The sequence below is a fragment of the Epargyreus clarus genome, unplaced genomic scaffold (genome assembly GCF_041222505.1).
Source record: "Epargyreus clarus isolate Ecla_fem2 unplaced genomic scaffold, WU_Ecla_fem_2.2 ptg000014l, whole genome shotgun sequence".
Lineage (NCBI taxonomy): Eukaryota > Metazoa > Arthropoda > Insecta > Lepidoptera > Hesperiidae > Epargyreus > Epargyreus clarus.
In genome coordinates this window covers 8320534-8342940 of record NW_027332222.1, presented here as the reverse complement: position 1 = coordinate 8342940, position 22407 = coordinate 8320534, and the positions used below count along the sequence as shown (strand labels likewise).

At 34.5% G+C, this 22407-nt stretch overlaps 2 protein-coding genes across 13 annotated transcripts; one reads left to right on the top strand and one right to left on the bottom strand.

The window, feature by feature from the left end:
• Window positions 1-136: 136 nt before the first annotated feature.
• Window positions 137-7075, bottom strand: LOC140747432 (uncharacterized). Of its 12 annotated transcripts, none has more exons than XM_073079875.1 (4): window positions 6566-7075; window positions 5333-5406; window positions 5073-5251; window positions 137-4998 (listed from the first exon to the last, which is right to left on the bottom strand). In XM_073079875.1, exons 2-4 carry the CDS (start codon window positions 5386-5388, stop codon window positions 764-766), a joined length of 4470 nt encoding a protein of 1489 aa, XP_072935976.1. In that variant the 5' UTR covers window positions 5389-5406; window positions 6566-7075; the 3' UTR covers window positions 137-763. The 12 variants fall into 12 exon arrangements, with proteins under 12 accessions (XP_072935976.1, XP_072935980.1, XP_072935982.1 ...); XM_073079879.1 differs by having other exon boundaries at window positions 5073-5221; XM_073079881.1 differs by having other exon boundaries at window positions 5073-5206.
• A 1585-nt stretch (window positions 7076-8660) lies between these two features.
• On the top strand, window positions 8661-21693 carry LOC140747430 (uncharacterized). Its single transcript, XM_073079874.1, has 9 exons — window positions 8661-9071; window positions 9777-9923; window positions 10216-10311; window positions 11515-11631; window positions 14270-14345; window positions 14615-14678; window positions 15041-15139; window positions 15292-15353; window positions 15437-21693. Exons 1-9 carry the CDS (start codon window positions 8785-8787, stop codon window positions 18455-18457), a joined length of 3969 nt encoding a protein of 1322 aa, XP_072935975.1. The 5' UTR covers window positions 8661-8784; the 3' UTR covers window positions 18458-21693.
• Window positions 21694-22407: the final 714 nt, after the last annotated feature.

Here is a 22407-nt window from a genome sequence, read left to right as displayed (position 1 = left end):
TCCTTCGAGCCGGATTCCACTCTATGATGACATCATCACATCACTGATTTGTAATTAATAAAGAACATACTTTCCTACTGTTTAGTATGTCATCCCGAGTATATTTTAATTGCCCCATACAAATAAAACAATAACAAAGATATAAAAAATGTATATTTAACAGAGTTAGCCTATTTTTTTAGATATAACCAAAATATTATTTTGTGGCGCTTAAACAATTACTAAAAAAATAAAAGCATCTTAATCTAAAATATCAGGAGTCAGGACCCCTATTTCTTATTGCTCACAGTAAATATTTTAATAATGTATATTGCACATGGCACATATTTTTACCTATAGCAAATAATGTTACGTTATTATATATTATCACGTATTATTAAACTATACTAAAGTTATAAATCACTGCGTGCATATTATTCATAAATCATTAGCGACAATTCAACCAAACTAGACTCAAAGTTACCTATTAAGCTGTCATTTGTGGCGGATCCAAGCTTAGGAGCGTAATGCAAAAATTTAAAATCATGTTGAGATTATTTCGGAGACTGTTTACTTACTTATAGATAAGCCTTTTTTCTCCATTAAATTCCTGAAAGGTCTACCTTCGACCAAGGCAAGAACGCAAAAATCCTGAATCGGCCACTAGCTGTCAGGATAAATTACTAGCATGGAAGGTTAAGAGCTAATTATTTTCAATAGAAAAAGTTATACAGGCTGCTCCTTGACAAAAAGGATTGGCCTCCGACTTAAAGTCGGAATATCTTTAAGATATTTCAATTACATGGAATTTATAAGAAATATTTTTAGTTCCATGATGTGCTAAAAGATGGTTATATAAAACACTAGGTAGAAAGTCAAGCCCGCATTTCGAACATCTTTGCTTAGTAGGATACAGATCTTTGCATGTCATGCAATGTGACAGTCCCATTAGTTTGTTTAAAAAATGGAGACCGCATTTACATTTAAATATTTCATCGATTTTCTCAATAACTGTATCTGATTGACTTTTATAAACATTACTTATTTCATTAGATTTGTTATGTTCTGAAATGCCATTATTTATAATTTCCAAGTCATCCTCGTCCTCAATAACAATAACATCATCAGCAGATAGTGTCGGAATTGTAAAACCAAATTTAACCACCGTTATATTTTCTTTTAAAAAATGTGTATTACATTCATGAAAATTACTATGTTCCTTGAACTGAGTATCTTCAATATATAGTTCACATTTAAGACATTTTGTAATAGCAGTGTCTATGGGACAGTTATGTAAACTGCTTTCTTTGTCCTTTACACAAACATGGCACTTGTTACATTGATACATTAAATAATCTAATCGGACTCCTCTAAAAGATGGTACCAAGTTATGTTTCAATTTAAAGCAATTCTTGACCTGTCCAATTAAAATAATTCTCATATTGTTTTCATTAAAACTACAAAATTCCTTATGCTTTAAAACGTGGCGCGTGTAATCGTTCTTACAGATCAACAACCCGCAATAAGAACATTTGGCAAGATCATCATAATCACATTTGTGATTTTTACGATCCAGTCTATCTACTATTCCATTACAATTCCTGCATTCATATAAAACATATTGATTTGGTAAGCTCAGAGCATGATTATTGCATTTATCTTCATCACAATTAAAAAGCACTATTCTATATGATGTTAAGGTAACATCTTGGACTGCATGTATTTTCTTATGTTCATTTAGATATTTCTTGCATACGAACTGTATTCCGCAAAATGAACATGGAAGTGGTTTCAATTTAAAGCAGAGTATTTTACAATGCTGATATAATGACTTTGGATTTATATATTTTTGACACTTTGCACACTTATAAAATGTGAAACATTTTAACCCATCTTGTATAATTTTCATTTTTATCCTACGTTCGTATTTATAAATAGAATTTCCAAGAATATTATCAATTGTTCCTTGAGGCAGTGTACCGAGTAGGTGATGAAGCCATATATTATTTTGGGCTCTAGCATAAAAATCATCAAAATTCAATACTACGAAATCGTCATCACAATTACACACATGCAACATACTGTGATTCTCAAAACAAGTAATGTCAAATATTATATTGCACGTATTGCAAGGTTTCGTTTTTACTTCCATTTCTTGACCACAAATATGATCCTGGCAATGTTCTATAACCATATCGTAAACGTCAAATGCAATCTTACACGTTTTACAAAGATACACTAAAAGCTGAATATTGTCTTTTTTCAAGGAGTCCACCAAATTTATTGATGGTAACTCTAGAGCAGGCGGATTATTTGAAAGCCCAGATACGTCCTTTTTTGATGAATAATTATGAAAAGACACGTGTAACGGAAATGCCGCATTTGATAATTTTATTTTGCATACAGGACATGTCAAATAGTCCTCATCGCATTGATGACTTATTATTGCAGTTTTTGTGATAAAATGTTTTTCACATTTTTTACAACTTGGGTATTTTGGTACTGGTGGACACATTACTTTACCACTATTCAAGTCGTAAAATTTATAATCACGTAATGTTAATCCTGGCACATCTTTGTGCATCTTTCTATGAAAAGTAATGGTTTTATTTGAAAGTATTAATCCACAAAATCTACAAACATAATGAATAGCATTAGTGCATCGACCTTTAGTATGATAGTAGAGATTGTTAGTTCTTCTTACGAAGCATCTACATTTGATGCAATACGAGAAACTTGGTATTTTAGGAACTCCTTCACTTTTTTTCTCTAATTTGAGAGGGTCCAGAGGTTCGAAAAGAGTCTCATTTATCGATATTTGTTTTCTGTTAATAGTTTCCTTTTCCAATACTGTATTATTTTCTAAAGCTGGTATTCTATAATTTTCTCCATTATAAGTAATAACATCGGATTCAACATATAAGATACTCAATTCTGGCAGCTGCTTATGATGCATATCATGCAAACCTTTGATTTTATCATCAACTAAATTATGACATATTTTACAATATGCTGAAAGTGGAGACTGCATTTCACATACAGAATGATGACTAAAGAAATCTTTTTCCAGGAAATAAGTTGTACAATTTGGACATTTAAACAGCACAGCTAATTGATTAATATCACTTATTTCACACACATCAAAAGTGTCAGTAAATAAATGTTGGTGGCTGTGCAATAACTCGTCTTCTTTTTTAAAAAATCTCGAACATTTTAAGCATTTCCAATTTATTAATATATCCATATGAGCTACATGATCAGCAGCTTTGTAGGCATTTAAAAAACATATGCCACATTTGAAACATTTAAACAAGGCAGACTTTAATAAATATTGATTTTGTGGCTTACCTTGGGAACATTCCCACATTGTTGAAATACTTTCATCTTTCTTAATATCTGTTTCATTCATATTCAAGTTGCTTTGTATTTTGTTCTCCTTTAAATCTCTCCTTTGTTGTTTCAGTTCTAATCTTTTTGGATCGTTGTCAGCTTCATCTATTAATACATGTGCTATTTTCTTACGCATTTTCTTTTTCATTTGGTGACACCTCCTAACATGTTTATTAAATGAATTCACGTCACAGAACGTATTAGAGCAATGTTTACATATTGGATCAAAAGCAACTTTTTCAAACTTAAAGTTACCAATATTTTTATGTTTCTTCACATGTCGGATATAAAACCTTTTCTTATCAAAATAACATGAGCAAAAAGAACATTTGTAGAAAAATAAAGTTGGAATATCTTTTTCAACATCTATCTTTTTTCCTTCTTCAATTTCAGAAGACTTTGAAATATCTTTGTTGATGTTTTTGATTACTTCGTACATATGGTCTATGACAAGTTGTTGAGATGCATATCTGTTATTACAATGAGCACATTCGAAACTCTCAATTTCCGGGATCAATTTATCCTCTCCTTGTGATTGATTATTTAAGTTTTCTGCCTTTTTCCCTACATTCATTTCATTTTTTGAATGAATAGTCCTTTTATGCCTTAACAAATCACTTACGTTTAAAGTCTTTGCACCACAAATATTACATTCATATCTATAACTTTGGTTAATAGATGCAATTTTGATTAATTCACTTGGTTGACTATCGCCTAATAGGGTATGTACAAGATTTTTGTGGTCCGCTAAAGTTTTATTACTTGGAAATAATCTACAACAAATCTTACAATATCTAGTACTTTTACTCAGAAAAGTGTTTATGTTTTCTACCACAACCTTTACATCTTTTGACATATTTTGTTTATCAGACACTTTTTTATGTATATGCTTAACACTCGGTTTTGATCCTATTACTAATTTATTATGTTTCAATGGCAAAACTGAGTTTCTTAAGGAACCAATAGTTTCGTCAGATTTATTTTGATCCACTTGATCTACTTCATGGTTTTCAACATAGCTTGGTTTTAGATTTTCAGAACAAGTAGAACCCGCTGGGCTACTATTGAAATTTTCTTTGTGTAGATCATATTCATAAGATATTTTCTTTGAATTTTGGATAGTTTTATATTTTTGCAACTCACTTGGTCTCGTCAAAACTTCTACCAACATTGGATACCGTGATTTTATATCACTTACAATTACTTTTTCACTTTCAATTACTTTTTTACTTTCAATTAATTTTTCACTTTCAATTAATTTTTCACTTTCAATTATATTTTGTTTACACATCTTTTCAATTATCCACGATGACAATTCAGAAAGGTTATCCAAAACTCGTTGATTCTTTAGAACATTCATTTTTTCCTCCATTAAAATATGATTTTTAGTTACTACTTCACAACATAATGTATCTTTAGGACTCTTGTATTCTTCATGTAATTCCTGCTGCTGAATATTATTGCGTAAACATATTCTTGAGTAAACCTTATCTGTGGGATTTCTAGGAAAAGACGATGTATAAGCTTTATTAATTATTTCTACATTATCAGTTTCGTCCTTATCTATGTGGTGATCATCCTTTTGCTGTTCAATAATACTGCATGTTTCAGGTATAATTTCCGTTGGTACTGAAACAAGTATTTTCATTAAGTAAATTGTTCTCTATATGTATTAACGCTACGATTTTAGCAGTTTTACATACCTTCATTATTGAAGTCTATTATTTCTTGTTTAAAAATAGACAAGTCTGGAAACATTTTCTGTATGAGAGGATTGTCTAGGAGATCATGTTCTACAATATCTATATCATCATCATCAGCCATTTCTTTGCTTTTGCTGTAAACCAAAGTCCTATTTAAAAAGAAAAATTTGTGACCATCTCTAAAAAAAAAAAAATCTTATACACATTACACACTTGCAACTATGCAATAACTATACTCTCATAAGTAACTATACTCTGACCTTATAAAACTTGTTGTCAACCTTTTTATCTTATTCTTCTCATATTTTTTACACATGCAAACATCTTTGTTTATCTATAACCAAAATAGCATGGTAGGTATTGAGCATGGAGGTGTCATTACATTTTTGTCTAAATCTCAGGTATCGTGGGTTATTCAATATAGGCCTGTGCCCATTATTATTATTATTCAAGCTATCTAATTTAAGCTACGGAAAACCAAAAATCGACAAAAAACTGAAAAATTGATAGAAAGTATTGCCCCTTATAAATATTAAATTTATCAATGTTAGATGAGTAAATTACATAGATTGATTTTTTTAACAAGAATTTGTTATAAGTTTTGAGAATTGAAATTGTAGCATAAATAAAGTTTTGCTATGACTCCATTGTAACATGTCCCTAAAATGTTTGAAATACTTATTTATTTATTACATAAATTATGTTGTGTTCATTATTTGTGTGTAAATTTTTTCTAAAAATGTTTTTTATTTGTCAATAAATATCAAAACATAAATGATAAAATCATCCTTTTGTGGCTTCATTCAATTTCAAGGTGGTGAAGTATATTTGTAAAGTCCGTGTAAAACTGTTAGCGTGCTCTGAACATAGAAATGAATTGCATCGTCATAGCAAATTGTATGACTACACCGCTTGCAAAAACTGCAGAGCGCACTAGCAGTTTGACGATAACTATATTTTACATATCAGTTATCAATATATAAATATTCAAATATATATAAATTGTTTTGCTAACCAAACATTGACATTTGACAAATGCTCCCAATAAGAAATTGTCAACAGTTTATGGTATGCAAGAATTGAATAATTTGAATATTCATTAGGGTATGAAGAAAATGTCAAATGTTAACCTTTGGTTGGTAAAACACTGCATAAGACTTCATCCAAGGAAATGTAACTGTGTTTTCCGAATGTCAGTGATTGTTATAGCATATGGTTAGCTAAGATTATATTTTCAGTCTCAGGCTAATCGGGCCTCTTCTTTAAATTGCCTCCATTATACATGTCCATAATGTTTAAAACACTGTGAATCATAGACTAATATTAGCACCATTATAACTCTAACTAACCGTAACCATACATCATGCAGCTAGCTCTTATTATAAACATAAATATTTATTTGTACATGTAATGAAATAAGTTACATTCATTCAATTGAATTTATTTTTAAACAAAAAGTAAATCATCAATTTTATAAATTAACATAGCGTTACCTGTCTTTAAGCTTTTAGTCAGTATGTACCTTATTATTCTTAATGCCCTTACGCCGGGTCGTCGCACTGGTAGCCTTGATAAAATGTCTGTTTACTCATTCAAAAAAATATAATTACCCAATACAGAAAGACAAGACAAGACTATTCTAAGACAAAGATAGAAGTAAACTTAGTAAACACAAAACATAACGTTTACTTTATTACAAAAATATGATGAGTGTTATATTCTTTATTAAAACTTTGATATTTTTTAACATTTTCGAAAAACATTGCCGTACAACTAAACAGTAAACAACTAAACCCTGCTACACAGAACGATGAAAACATGCAGGACCAAGATGAACACTTCTGGTAATACTGCACTCTTTTATTTTATAAGGGTTTCAACGTAAAAGAAAGAGATAAGTAATTGAAGTATGACTGGGCTTCAAATTCAGACACAAATATAGCCGGTTTTTAATTAATTTTGATATAGTGTTTCACGGCCTTGACTTCTTGCTTTTCAGCGGCTAAAGTTCAGCCTATGATAAGACATCTGGTTAGTCGATTGGAAGATCGATTCTAAATCGAACAACTATTAAATGTTTAATATTAACTGTGTACATTGTAGTTATGAAGGATTCTTTTTGTTATAAAAAAAAAATGTGAGCCGTCACGGGACGCCTGGCAGATGTGAAACATCGACATTATTTTGTAAAAGTAATATGCAGAAAAGAACATAGTGTGATAGGAACTAAATATGTCATAATGATGAAATAAAATATTACGATGTTTTTCCAGATAACGATGACTATTTATTGAATAAACATTTATTTTCATTAAATACAAAAATTTACGAATTTATTTCAAATCGTGACTACTTAATTCGTTTAATCAGTGACTTCGGTAATAGTTTCGATTACGCATGGCGACGCGTCGCCACACCGTACACACTACTGCATATAGACTGTATATATATACCATCGTATAGCGTAGCACGGCATGCGTCGCCACGCCAGAAATCGGTTTTACGTGCGGCTATAGATGTTTCACATCAAAATGAGTTAGCAAACGAGCTTGCAGTCCACCTGATGGAAAGTGACTACCGTCATCCATGGACCTCTGTTCTCAGTCCGTGGTAAGCATAGTCTTATTAATCTAAATTCATACCTGAGATCGCTTACAGATGCATTACCGACTCAGAAGACTAAATTGGAACCTCTTGGAAATATATGAAAGCCTCACCACAGTCGACACCATTCAAATTAGACCAAAGCAGAATTACACAGTGCTATTAGGTGAAATCGATTTTAAGTATCGGGTTCAGATGACAACTTTGCACAACACTAGGGAACAAAGTTTTATAGACAATATAGATATTAACTGTCTCTTTTTATCCAGGATTTTTATTCCTCCGAGGGGTAGAGGCAAAGAGTATAGTAACCTATATATTATTATGATAGAGGGGAGAGGTAAATAGAACCGTCTCCATCATATATTATTATAATTTAATTTATGATTTCCATGTGTCCAAAGGCGCTCATTGAAAATCGTTATTGGTGGTATTAGTGTAGCAAGAAGTTAGATTAAAAAATGACGCATTTTAAGTCCATAATTGTCTAAAATATTATTAATATTCTTAGATTAATAAATTGATATTATTAAATTTTTCAATTCAGTTATTCAGTACAGTCTGTTTACAACTGCTGCTAACTTCATTATATACCCATTTGGTACACTGGCGCCAATTTGGAGGGTTTTTGAACTTATTTACTAGTCAACATTTTTTCAACAAACCCCCCGTATGAGATGGTTTTACTTACCTTTGCACTGAATAGCCCGGATAATAGATTTTTACAATGTAAAGGTAGCAGACAAGCATACAATCCACCTGATGGTAAGTGGCTATTGCCCCCCACAAACAATCAACATACATGAGGTTGGCCAGTGGCCACAGATGGGCGGCTACCCCTAAGACAGGTTACTATACTCTTTGCCCCTAAGGACTAAGCTGGAATGGAATGCTTTGGAAACGTCTGTTTCCCTTACCACACCATTTATTACATTATTAATCAATTTTTTTCACTGACAACACCACTCCCCCCTTACACTACCTCACCGCACAGCTGATCTAATGTCAATTGTCAAGAAAATGGAGTTTTGTTACGCATAATAAATTATGATAAAAAGTTCCAATATGAAATCAAATAACAATATATTTGCAATCAATCTGGGATAGAATGGAAAGTACGACTCCGTTTCAGCCTTGGACCGATGAAGATAATACGAAAAATGTTAAAACCGAAAGAGAATTAGTAGATGACGCGAAACTTCATCGGGAAAATGTCAATCATCCAAAACATAGGCAAATTGCGTCTTACGTTAAAGAAAGTATTGTTCCTTCAAATATCTCCCCGGGACCGTCGAGTGCCGCGGGCGCGGGCCCCGCCCCATTTCTGGGCAAGGAGGCGAAGATGGACTCCGGCAAAGTAGCATCTATGCAACAAATAGTCGAAAACGCTCTAAGGTAACACATACCTGATAACTAATTCTCTCCACTGCTACTCATCCCTCCCCAGAGTTTCTTCTCAGAAATAACTTCCTCTATTACCATACTGCAATAGCAGTTTGAAAATATAGGCGAAATCAAGAGTAAACAATACAGTGCCTTGAAAACATTTGGTTATTTGAATTTGGCCAGTCGCCAACAAATTAACGTTTCTTTAAAACATTATTTGGTTAAAGCACCAAAAGAAAATACTTGTCAATGGTTTTCCTCACAAGCCCCATGTCAACTAGATGAGCAGTATAGAATTACATATACAAATAACATTAACAATGTTATCAAAATTATATCAGCAAATAGATTTATATTGTATAATGCGTGTATGAAAGTGGTTAGACAGTATATATGGTGACAATGACATTAAACTTGTCTCAATATTATTTTGCCACTCGACTGCATCAACTATGAACTCATGTTAGCACCATTGTGAAGAAAGTGGTATATAAAGTAGCTATGTAACCATATTGTCATTAATTCAAATTAGCGCAATGTGCAATCCAAATGTGTTAGGATGTGGCTGTCATTTTACAGCTGAAATGATACACAGCATAGGTAACAATATACCATAAGTGCTATTAATAAGTTTAAAATAAGTTATTGAAATGTATTTGTTATCATATATTAAAAAAGAATAACTTCATTTACATAATCTATTGTTATATACAGTCAGGAGGGGCGACAAAGGGTATCACAACTCCTGGAAGCAGTGGAGGCCTTGAGTGGGGCGGAGAGACTCCTTTTGTATCTTCGGCTGCCAACTGGTGTTCCTCCACATGATCCTTTAAAACAACCAATAAATCCATTAGGATCTAGGTAACATTAGCTTAACATTTTTCGTTTTACTTCATTTATCTTTCATTAAAATTATTAAGAAATAATTAGGATTTGAATATAAAGAAAGTTTATTACCTTTTATCTTCTAAATCATATTACCAAACAATTTCATAAATATGTACAATGTTTCATATAATGTTAACAGTCCTTTGTAAGATATTTTATTATAGAATATATACATATTCTATAATAAAATATCTTAAATAAAAAAATCATAAATATAAATACTTATATTTATGATGTTTTGTTTAAAAAAGTGTTGATATTTCAGGGCTGAGCTTCAGCAAACTGTAACATGGATACAAACACATTTAGAAGTAGATCCAGATGTTTCATTGCCAAAGCAGGATGTTTATGATGAATACATGTGAGTACTAATCTTTATTTGCATTTCACTTGTGTGGCCCATGGTTCCAGAAGCTAAGCAATTCGTGAAGAATATAGAGATTTACATAACTATAGTTTCATGATAATATCTATTTCCCAAGTAATATATTTTAGATAGATAGCAATATTCAGATGCTTATTTAGAAATTCTATCTATCCACTTGGTCAGGAACACTCTGTACTTTCATTGGGATTTGTTGCAATTTGATAACCTCTTAAATCCTTCGATTATCAGCTCTATGGGTGATAAGAGTAATGTATTTTGGTTACACTTTGACAGTGAATATACCAACTTTTATTTTTATATAAAAGTTATTAACATTACAAGCATTTCATGTTATGAAATATTTACTTTCAATGATTTTAAATCCATCAAGGTTTTAAAAATTACTTTAAACATGGTTAGTGTCTTATCAGCTCCAATTTGAAAGATAGGCAGTAAATACTCGATTTAAGTGATATCTCCACACATATCTTCACATGCAAGAGTTTATCTTTGTTCACTATTTCAGGACTTTATACCTTTAAATAATTGATACTCATTATGTTTTTATTTTTTAAAATATTTACATTGATTTTGATAGATTGTTGATCTTGATTACATAAAAAACGTTTTGAATAATTTTCTCATATGACATTGCAATGTATGTGGTATCTTGGATTTACTAACATTTACCTTTTTTTAACCGTCTGGTCCATTTAAGTTGGTGAATCTATATAGTATATATAATAGCTGTCGATTTTTAAATTATTCTCCATCTCAAATAGATATACTTTTTTGGCTAGTTAAGGAATCAATTAGTAGGACATTATTTTTATAGGAAAGTAGAAATTTTTACATTATGAAACTTATTCGCATGTGTGAATACAGCAAAAAACTATTGTATTCTACACAATATCAACGTCATTTTCTTTAAAATTAAATATTGAAATTTGTGTGCTTACACAATATTATGTAAAACGATCCCAATAAATACGTATTCCGTTATGAAACACATCTACACGAGTTTCCTTGTTTCTGTATGTACTTGTTTAGTTTGATTGTGCATTCAATTATGTAGAGAATTAGATAATATTTTATAACTATTTAGAATCATTAAAAGCCACAATTGCGTATCACGTTTAACCTTTAGTACTGTTGATTATAATTTTTCATGTTAATTGGTCTATTATTGGCTCCTAGCGCTCATTGTATGAGCTGCAACATGAAGCCATTATCGACAGCTGACTTCGGAAAAGTGATGAAGCAAGTGTACCCTACTGTGCGGCCGCGGCGCCTCGGCACTCGTGGGAATTCTAGGTAAGTAATCTACTGTTAACTGATATTAGAACTTAAGAGCGCTTTACATTATACGTTCTGCCGTATTCTATACTAGTTTTGCCCTGCGATTTCACCCGGTTAAAAAACATTTTTAGTAAGTATTGATGCGTTATATTACAAAACGTTAAAAGTCTTACTAAATGACCTTTCAAACTTATTTTTTAAAAGTGAATGGTTAAACCAACAACTAAAGTTCAGACAAACACACAATCACTTCAATTTTATAATATTATTATAGATAACTCACTTATGTACTTATATGAGAATGTCGTACGATGTAAAGACCACAACACGTGTACGACTGAACGTATATTCGCACTAACGTATTCATGAGCAAAGGTTAAGCAATAAGTCTAGAAACTAGACGGAGCGGATATGAAACGAAAAGGACACATAAAATTACTTAAATTGAATTCATGTCTGCGTCACACAAGGCGTCTAAACCCGTGTACGTACTACGTAGTACGTACCTGCAATCAAGTATAATAAAGGTGTGTTATGTGGGACCGTGCATAATATAGGCTGCATTTTTATGTTGTTTTTCTTAGCCCACAGACACGTGCGACTGAGTACTAATTGCAAATTAGATATTACTGCAGGCTGATTGGCTCCGCCAAGCCACAAGACGAGACCAATAATATTCGTAGGTGTGGCCTAACACGCCTAACGTAGAATAATTTGACGTAATTCTTATACGTATTCTTACGTATAGGTATAACGTATTGTATTTAGTTGGATCTGGTAAACACTACGAGGAATTCGAGACGCTAATTTATTATTTATTAAGTTATTTATTTGAAGTAAAATATGGCTCGTAGGGCAGACACACATAAAATAATTGGGCGCTGAACTAACCGCGAAAATCCACGACGTCGCTCGTCGACCCGTTGAAATTTGCGTCGTGAAATTGTTAAACGCGCGACGTATTCTAGGTGTTTGCTAGGGAAATTAGTCTTGCAAGCGGCAAGCTCTTCGACTCTGTCGCAAAGCTTAACCACGCTTTAATGTGTATCGACCCTTAAAGCACGTTTTTTTATAAGTAATGAAAAAATAAGGATAATTTGCTATAAAAAATATATGAAGAAAAACACGCTTTTACTCTCGTGTAAAGTGACATCCCTAATTAAGAATGAATTTGAGATATCGGAAATACATACATAATATTGTTACGTAACATATTACAGTACTTTAATGGTCTGATATAATTGTGTGGATTAGTAATTTGGTTACATAATCGACCGCTTACTAAAAATATTATGAAGTTCCTTATCAGTTTACGTCACACAAAATAAAACAAATTAATGATGGTATAAAGTTATTTTAAATTTAAACTTCGTTTCTGATCATGTCTTCTCTTCTTTTCTAGAAGGTTTTCTCTATAAGTAGGAGATATCTTAAATGTGTCACTTTTGGTTGAAGGGGAAATGGGGTTATTCTATTAGTTTGACTATGTCTAAGCTCGCCTAATTTTATTACTTGTATGTCACACTTGAAGGTGGTAACCCATTGTGGTTCGACTTCATAGGCACTACAGCCACACCTATATCTGCCCATAGATTAGTAAAGATTACTCACTCCTAACTAGAAAATGTGCCCAGTTTTGAGAATTTAAATACTTGCGTAAAAAAGTTTTGCCACGGCTCCGTGCTAAAATATCCCTAAAATATTTGAAATAATTATTTATTTATTATGTAAATTCATGTAAATTACGCAGTATTAGTTATTTATTTTCTCTAAAAATGTTTCTACTTGTCAAGAATTCAAAAAAAGAACTTACGATAATAAGCCATTTGTGGCTTCATTCAATTTCAAGGCGGCGTATCTTTACTAATCTATGTATCTGCCATATAACACCACTTTGGAGGGTGTGGTAAGGGAGACATACTCGTCCGAGGCATACCAACTTAGTCCTCGGGGGTAGCTACGTATACATGTAGAAATCTAATCGTATCTAGGGTTCATTATAGATGTCCCTGAGCGGCACTTACCATCAACTGGACGTGATTGGTATTTTGGTGTGATAAAAAAAATAGCTTCAACAATATTTATGTATAATTAAGTAAATAATTTTATCAAATAGGCAAGCTGTCGCGTCGGTATATACAGGTGATTTTTTCAAACGGGCCTCAGGGCCAAATCCGGAACTATAAGGATTAGCGAAAGATGCTGAAAGGAGTTACGAGGCCGATTTTGATAAAAACTAAAACTGCATCATTAGTTTTTTAAAATACCTCTTTCCTTAGACGGGAATCGAACGAGTTCATTTTGCAAAAAAAATACATATTATTCCACTATCTGATAGTGTCGCTTATAAGGATCAAATTCTGAGATGTAATGTTATGTGACAGATTAAAGGCAAAGTTTTAGTTTTCATCAAAATCGGCCTCGTAACTCCTTTCAGCATTTCTCGCTAATTCTTATAGTTTCGGATTTGGCCCTGAAGGCCCGTTTAAAAAAATCACCCTGTATATTGCCAATAAATTAAACACAAATTTGAATGTTATCATTAAAGTTTAAAATGATTTATAATAATTTTCAATTAACTTTATAAACATAACTTTATTGTTTTAAAATTAGTTAATTTCATTAATTGAGCCTAATTTTATACTAATTTCAGGTACTGTTATGCTGGTCTCCGGAAAAAGATTAAGTTAGAAGTGCCACAGTTACCTGATTTGGGTGAATCATCCAAGGTATTATTTTAATAATAAAACTATAGAAATAATTTTATTTTTGAATGGTCGCAAGAAAGTATAGAACTCACTTTATTATTAATTCAAAAATGTAAACAGTTATTATATTTTTCACAATTACCATTTGTTATTATTCCAGATAAACACACACATTAAGAAATAGTTATTGTAATCAATACAAATTATTATGCAAAAATATTCAATGTATTGTATGTTTCACTTGCAATTTACTTTGGATACCTATAATATTGTGTTATATTTTGTTACAGGAACCAAGTATATCGTCGAGAGAAAATGAGCGTGTAATTTGTGATTGGGCCGAAATTAAATTGGGTATGTTTATGTTTTGTCTTTATTTTATTCAATGCGTTTCAAATGTTTGACCACAGAGGTAGATCAATAGAAAGAAGCATTATCTTAGGCAACTTCATTTAATTATTATTAGTTAAATGAAGTTGCCTAAGATAATGCTTCTTACCACCAAGCTTTATAGCTTGGTGGTAAAAATTCTCTTTTAGTCTATTTTTACAGAATCTTACTATACCAAATGACATTGATGATTACTCTTGGTTCAGACAAATCCGAATTGCTGTGCCACTTTTACCATTTTTAACTCAAACATATTTGAACTAAAATCAGTTGCTATTTATATGTTGTTAAGTCAGTGTTGTACAATGAGAGTTTGTGTATGTCAGGTATGAAGTTCGCGAACATATCAGAACTGTCGCGGCACCTGGCAGGCGTGGCGCGCGCGCCGCCCGCCGCCTCGCCGCCGCCGCTCGCGCCCGTGCACGGTACGTTCACATATCGATCACTAAACTTCGTACAAAATTTGTCATACTGAAAAAAATATACGTTTATATATTAAGGATACATAAGTAAAGTACATGTAAATTGTTTTTGGCCTACTAAGTAAATAATTTTATTAATTAATTTAAACTTTCAGGGCAATCAGAGGATACGCCAGGTCGGGACGTAATGAGACGGGAATTGAAGCGGAAAATACAAGTAAGTGAATATGCCCAACTATTATCGTATAACATTCTGTGCAAATGAATGAATTTTCATACATAAATTTTATTAATTCACAGACACAAGGAACACCCGGTCGCCCGAAGAGAAACAAGGGGCAGGAGAGCACCGGGGAGTCGCCGCCGTCCACGTCGTACGTGGGGGTGGCGCAACACCCCGTGAAGCACGAGAGCGAGCCGCCGCCCGACGCGGGCTACGGCTACCAGCCCTACGTGTACGACGCGCGCTCGCCCTACCCCGCCTACGCCGCGCCGCCCCGCGCGCACCCCCCGCACCCGCCGCACCCGCCGCACGCCCCGCACCCGCCCCACGCCGCCATGGTCGTGCACGACTACCGCCCCGAGCCCTACGCGTTCGACTCGTACACGCCGCACGACCTCACCGTGCTGCCGGACGCCACCCACAACGTGCCCATCAACCTGAGCAGCGACGCGTCGCTCGACCTGTCCACCGAGCGCGGCGAGTGGCCGCGGCGCCGGCCGCCGGACCCGAGCCAGCCGCGGCTGCAGCTGCCCGGCAAGAAGCTGATCCTGGAGACGTACCAGAGCGAGACGCAGGCCAGCTCGCCGCGCTCGTCGCAGACGGACGCGCGCGCGGCGCCCGCGGCCCCCGAGGAGTTCCCGCGCGCGGAGTACCTGCCCAAGAAGATGCGCGCCGCCGAGATCCTGGGCGGCAAGCTGGCGGCCGCGCGGCAGCAGGCGCCCGCCGCCGAGCCCGCGCCCTCCGCCGCCCGTTCTGAGGTTGCTTTTTTAGAGGATTCAAAAAACTTAACGAACCGGTCCAAAAGCACCGCCGCGGCGCTGGCCCGGGAGGAACAGGAGGCGGCGAGTCCGACACGGTCGGTGAAGGCTCTGACGCCTAGGTACGTGACAAAATTTGGCGCGCGAACGAAGGCCGCGACGCCGGACAGGCCCGCGACCCCCGACTCGTGTTGCGGCCTCGACGGCATCAACATCAAGACGGGCATGATCTGCGAGGAGAAGCACTCGGAGATTCTGAACAGGGAACGAGTGATAAGCATCTGTAACATCGACAAGCACGACTTGGACGATTACCTGAACGAAGGCAACAGTCAGGAGCACGAGGAAGAACTATTGCAGTATTTTCAACAACGAGATAACGATCAAGACGTGTCCGGCGATCCGAATTCTACTAATAGTGCAGCTGCTTTTTTAGAAGCAGGCCAGGACCCACAAGACGACCATAGCCAAGGAAAAAGCGAAAAAATATCTCAATTGAGAGAATTGTTAGCGAAAAATTTAAAAAACCAAAGTGGGTCCAATTCAACAAACCTCCCAACGAACCAAGAACAACAACTTACTCTAGTAAACCGCGACCAACAAGTGAATAAAACACCGGTCACTGAAGGAGCCTTCAAACCGGTAGTAGACGTTGTAAATGGTCCAAATGTAGCTAACCAAAATGAAATTAATGTTAATAAACAATGTAATTCGCTTCCTAATGAAAATAATGTACCAATAACGTATAATGCGAATAGCGCTGCAAATCCTTTGTTGAGTAACGTAGGTGGACCTCACTTGTTCAATGGTAATTGCCATAACGAACCTCAGAGTCCAACTACTAGAACGCAACAATATGATTTTGTGCCTATTTCCGATGGATGTCATTCGCCCGGAAATTTCCACTCTAAATCACCATTAGGTTTTGGTCAACGAGGCCACAGTCCATCAAAATTGAACAAAACTGTCATATTAGGTGGGTCTCTACAAACTTCCCCGATATCGCATAGTACTGCGGCCAGTCCTTTTGTTAGTCCGAGGAACACTCCAGTACCTCGATCTAGACTCTGTCCACGACCTATCCCCAAACATAATGGCAGGAAAAGGCGCAATCCCCTCTCTTTAGGCGTAGGAGATCCATGCTCGAAGCAATTTGCGGTACCCAACGACCAAAAGTTTTTACACAAATCACCAATTAGTGCAACGAGTTTGAAGTACTACCAGCCGATGTCCGCTCCGCCTTCACCAAATTTGACGCAATATAAAAATCCAATGTTACAAAACTCCCCCGGAATACAAAATGGTAATAGCAATATGTGCTTAAATTTCATGCCGAATACTTTGTTCAGAGAGCATATGAATGGCGAACTCGCACAGCCCCTGTCAGCGGATCCGTTGTCCAGTGAGGTCAGCAGATTTTTTCAAGAACCCATCCAAAATTTTAGGCTTGGTCATGATCCATCGTTCAGATCTCAGTCTGTGCCACTGAAGCAAGGCATGAACAATGTAGGGTTGCTAAGCTACAACAACACACCCGTGGGCTCCGTACCCCCGACCCCAGTACCCAACGAATTTTGCGACTTTGGGTCCCTAGCTGATACGTGCGACATATCAAAAGCCGGCCTTAATCCGGAAACCTTGGATAAGATTTATGACGCAATAGATAGTAGTAATGACGTACTTAATACGGGTGCACCACCAAATTTATTAAATTCTAATGATACCCTCAGCAATGGTTGTGATCCCCTGCCCGAACAGCAAATCCTAACAGAAGAGCAATTGAGTTCGTATATTCCAAATAGCGGAGATTTGCTCGACCGAAATAGTCAGTTCAATCAATCATTCCCAGGTGACGCGGCCACGACTGACAATGTAGAAGATTTTTTGAAGCGAGCCAACAGTATAGAATTTGATCTGTCCGACTTGGTTTCGGACAAAAACAAGTATTACACGTCGAGGTCCGTTCCGAGTACACCGTTACCGTATAAGAGAACGGCGGCAAACTTGCAAATAGACTCGAGACGATCTCGCGAGCTATTTACAGCCGATAATAATTATTCGACTGTCTCTAATGGGATATCGTCAAAGTCAGTGCCGTCTACTCCGCAACTCGCGGAAGACCGCAGTGTCTTCAGTTACAGTAACAGAGATTTTCTAATTAATGGAAACTCTGTGGAAATATGTGGCTCTACTCAAATTCGCACAGTCGTTGATAATGACCAAGGATTGACCTCGCCACTCGATATTTTGCGTGAGGACATATTGGACCCGCTGACCCCTGCGGCCGACCTCCTGGCCGATCTTGACAAAATTGACGGAGCGCCATACGTTGACCTCTAGTCAGCAAACACTATTACTTGAAATTAACAGCACTAGGATCGTTTTGTGTGTTAATATAGGATGCCGAAGTATTGGATGTCTTTTTAGAGTACAATGTTAAATTGTATGCCTTCAGTGAAGGCAAAAGTTTATTTGTACGTGTCTTAGATTGTAAATGGATCGCACACTCCCAAAAATTGAGTCAATACAATGCACCATTATAATGTGATATGTTAAAAATTTCTATTACACTAAAATGTCTCAATTTTACTAGAGTTCTAAATCATCAAATGAAATATAATGTTATTTATGGTCTCAGTAGAGTTTACTTTGTTTTAAAAAGTGACATGTTTTCTTCAAATACGATGAGATTTTGGTGCGGGGCTACCTATAGGTATGTATGATTACAGCATTTTCTTTCCCTACTTATGTTCGTTAAAAATGTTCGTCTTTCGAGTTCCATGTTACGCGTAACTAGTATTGTCGTCCATTACTATTATATAGATACATTAATAAAGAAGCTTATATCAGAAATAGTGTTCCTCGGAGCCAAAGCCGGCGAACTAACCAATATGGGCTTTAATAAAGTTAACAAGTAACAAAAATGCTGTATGTGCCTCAAGACAATATGTAAGCTCATCGTTAATCTGAAAGAAACATCGAAATTTTGATATGTATTTTAACGTAGTGTTGATATAATAAATAATATACTAGATGATGAATTCCATCAAATGACGAATGTAGCTATATAGGTTTTAAGCAGACCAATCCAGCGTGCCAAGCGCGCTTAGTAAATATATTATAATTGGTTTCTTAAGATAAAAGATATATAAATAGAATATAGTTTATAAAAATGAATTTATTGTAAGTTAGCACAAAGATTTAATATATTTTATTATCGCATAGGAGTTTTACTCTGATATACTAAATTTATACAGACCGCATGTGATGCGGTATGGAATTTTAAACCTGCCCCGCATGGCTGCAGCGAGCTTATACAATGTAACCAAAACATAACTCGATTATTGTTGATTAAGGCCAGCCGAAATGTTTACTTTCATTATTTACTAAACCAGTACATTCTATAATTGAACACTGAAATAATATTGAACACATATTGTTTCACAAAATTGATATGTTCCGAATGACCAACATGTTTCTAATTTAAAGTTTATTTCCTTGGAATGAATATTGCTTTTTCTTGAAATTGTTTTATGATTACTTACAAAAATTTAGTATTGTTAGTTTTATTTGCACAAATGCAAAATTTGTATATAAAAATTGGGCTCGTCTGCAATATTCCTATCGGATTTGAGAGTATGATGCGTCCTATGGTCAATTTAAGTGATTGTATATATATTTTTAGTCTTAACACATAAACATATTCTTTTCAAAGACTCCATATTGTATTGAACTGTAGATAACAATTAACAGTTTATTCAGTTTTACTAGGGATCTTGTTGGCGAGCTTAAAGAGTGTACTGGTATATAATTTTACATTTTGGCGAGCTAGATAACATTGTGAAGTGGCCAGCCTGAGTTGTTTGTCCTTATGAATGGATGGATTAATGAAATTGTATCACATTGTTACTTTCCATTTAGGACATTGTTAATTTGTTAACGCTTCCTAGAAGTATTTTACTAAATCACAATAGTTTACTGATATATGTAGGCCGTTTTAAAACGTGAGAATGTAATTTTAATTTATTTCCTTTTATTGTGCCTCAATGAATTAATGAATCATGAATGCTTAGTAGTTGGATTGTTAAACGCTAGTACAAATGACACACTGATTCGACAGGGATATACATTTATGTAAGTGAAACCGAAGACTGTTTTAAAGTTTGTAGATATTTTCAACAAGAAATAATTAACTCTCAAGTTATTTGTCTCGAGGTATAGGTACGGTGGACCTAGTGAACAGTGTTATTATATTCCATTTTGGTATGATTTACCAAACAGTCTTGTACCTAATTATTCTAATTGTACATTAATTTAGTACGACTTCTAAGACTTTAGTGATTTGTAAATAATAAAGTTCTAATTCCATCTTTATTTTACTTGTATAACATTGATTTCATGACAGTAACATCCATCATAGGTCTAATTTTGTATCCGCAAGTCACAATCATATGCGCCATTTGTATTTTAACATTCGTAAGCATAGTTTTATCATCGTCACCGTAGTCTTATCTTTTTGTAGAAATGTATATTACTTTGTATTTTCTAATGTTGAATGTTAAATATGGAATATTGTAGTTTCTGCTAATGTTTGTGGTTGGAAATCTTAGTGGGGGCCTAAGTACGTTGCTATAATTGGTCTTGAATAACTCTATGAATGCACATACAATCCTTACGCAGTTCAAAGATAGGTAAATTGCATTAAAGGCAGGCACTATTAGGAGTGATAACAGAGCTTTAAGTTCTATACACCTGTTACGTACACAATATTAGTTGTAATTGCAATGTATTTTAGGAAGATGAAAAAGGCCTAATTACCTAGTTATTATTGCCAAATGGATTTGACTATTGTTAAAATTCTATGTACGTACTAATAGAATGAAAACTGTGTCCGAAATCCGATATTACAAGTCTAGAGACCATGAAGTCTTCGACTTTAAATCGTATACGACATCAATCTGATTGGAGATGTCATTCTACAGTATTTCCTGTCGTTTCTAATGACTGTTTGTCTTACTTAAACGACAAGTTATTTTAGCTTACGATTTTACGAATTTTTCAGTAACGTTTAACCCATCTAAAGTTACCTTACCTTCAATAATGAATTAAAATGTATAAAAATGTTTTATTTTAAATGGACATTTCAAAATTTAGTTTTATTCCATAAACGGAATGATTTTCCAAATCTACCCAATTTTATATTTGGACAACGACTATTAGAAGATTAGGCGACTGTACGCTGGCTGCCCACAAGTATTTAAATGTATGAATGTTACCTAAGAAAGGACACAATTATCAGTCATATGATGGAGATTTTGTTACTAAAATAATAATTGTTATGTAAATATTATATAAACTTCAATAAGCGTACTAATACATGACACTGTTTATTTTTATTACAATAATTATGTTGTTCCGTTAATATTATTGTTTTTATTTCTAAATATTTTTTATAAATGTATAATAATAAGGTTTTAAATGTATATTTTAAGTAAAACTATCCATGTTGTTGATTAGTCTTATGGATGTTGATCTACACCATTTGCTATGCAGTGATAATAAATGGTACGATAGTACTTTTCGTGTTTTTTTCGAATCAACTTTTACTTACTAAACACTTAACTTCGATAATCGATTGGTCAGTATTATACGCATATTGCACTAAATTCCGTTAGCTAAATAGGCTGTCTAATTAAAGCTTAAATGTCCTTTGGTTAACTCCATTTGGGTTGGTTAATCAGTGAGTAATCATCAGTCAGTCAGTTAAGGGAGATATACTTTTCCGAGGCGTTCCAGCTTAGTCCTCAGGAGTAGCGGCGCACCTGTGTCCGACCTCTGGTAAGAATATATAATCCTAACTGGTGTTGATTACAGATATCCATGAGCGGCAGTAGCCACTTACCATGGTGAACTGCATGCTCGTCTGGTACTGCTATATTTAAAAAAATATGTTAAAATGATCAAAATTAATAAGTGTTTACATAAACCTATAATAATAAAATACTAAACGTCAACGAATTTTGTTTGGGAAATTTCCAAAAAAAAAAAAGCTAAGATTGCTCGTATTATAATGTATATTTTGAATGAATCTTAAATTCATTATTTCCGGCAATAAACACCAATCTTATAAATAACACATTAAACAATAATACAAACATGTGTTTATATTAAGTCTAATATACATAGTAACACCCCGACATTGATAAATACTAGATCCAACCGGGTGACTGATCCGTCCACGTGGATATTTGATTTCTAATCAAAATAATATTTATAATCACGCAATGGGA